This window comes from Malurus melanocephalus, unplaced genomic scaffold (assembly GCF_030028575.1).
Source record: "Malurus melanocephalus ecotype Western Australia unplaced genomic scaffold, MMel_1.1 scaffold_3908, whole genome shotgun sequence".
Taxonomy (NCBI): domain Eukaryota; kingdom Metazoa; phylum Chordata; class Aves; order Passeriformes; family Maluridae; genus Malurus; species Malurus melanocephalus.
Window position 1 is genome coordinate 3,853 of NW_026627140.1, and position 795 is coordinate 4,647.

At 47.7% G+C, this 795-nt stretch overlaps 1 protein-coding gene across 1 annotated transcript; it reads left to right on the top strand.

Annotated features, from left to right (window-relative positions):
* LOC130588245 (sodium channel subunit beta-1-like) lies at positions 1–327 on the top strand (the record flags this gene model as incomplete). Its single annotated transcript, XM_057389192.1, has 1 exon — positions 1–327. A coding segment is annotated over one exon (312 nt), but the record flags the coding sequence as incomplete, so codon positions are not given.
* Positions 328–795: the final 468 nt, after the last annotated feature.

Below are 795 nucleotides of genomic sequence, written 5' to 3' on the forward strand. Positions count from 1 at the left end.
CACTACAGCCCCGAGGAGGGTCAGTGGGTGGCCCCAGGCCCATTTTTCGGGGTGCTGGCCTGGAACGGCTCGCGGGGCACGCGGGACCTGCAGGATCTCTCGGTGCGTTTGGAGCGCGTCGGCCGCGCCCACGCCGGGATTTACGTCTGCCGCCTGCGCCGCAACCTCACCTTCGAGGGCTACACCTACAGCCTGGCCAGGAACCAGACCCTGCGGCTGGCCGTCGTCGAGAAGGGTACTGGGATGGACTGGGATAAACTGGGAGGAAAAAATCCCGTGTTTTTAGGGCAAAAAATGGGATTTTTACGTTGAAAAATGGGGATTTTATGGTAAAAAGTGAGGTTTTTAGAGGGAAAAATGGGGATTTAAGGGTTAAAAATGGAACTGGGATGGACTGGGATAAACTGGGAGGGACTGGGAGGAAAAAACCCGACGTTTTTAGGGCAAAATATGGGATTTTTACGTTGAAAACTGGGGATTTTATGTTAAAAAATGGGGTTTTTAGAGGGAAAAATGGGGATTTAAAGATTAAAAATGGGACTGGGAGGGACTGGTTTATACTGGGTTATACTGGGAGGGACTGGGAGGGAAAAATTCGGTGTTTTTAGGGCAAAAAATGGGATTTTTAGGTGAAAAAATGGTATTTTTAGGGGTAGAAATGGGAGTTTAAGGGTTAAAAATGGGTATTTAGGAGTTAAAAGTGGACTGGGTTATACTGGGAAGGACTGGGAGGGACTGGGAGCAAAAAAACCCGGTGTTTTATGGTAAAAATGAGATTTTTAATGTTAAAAATGA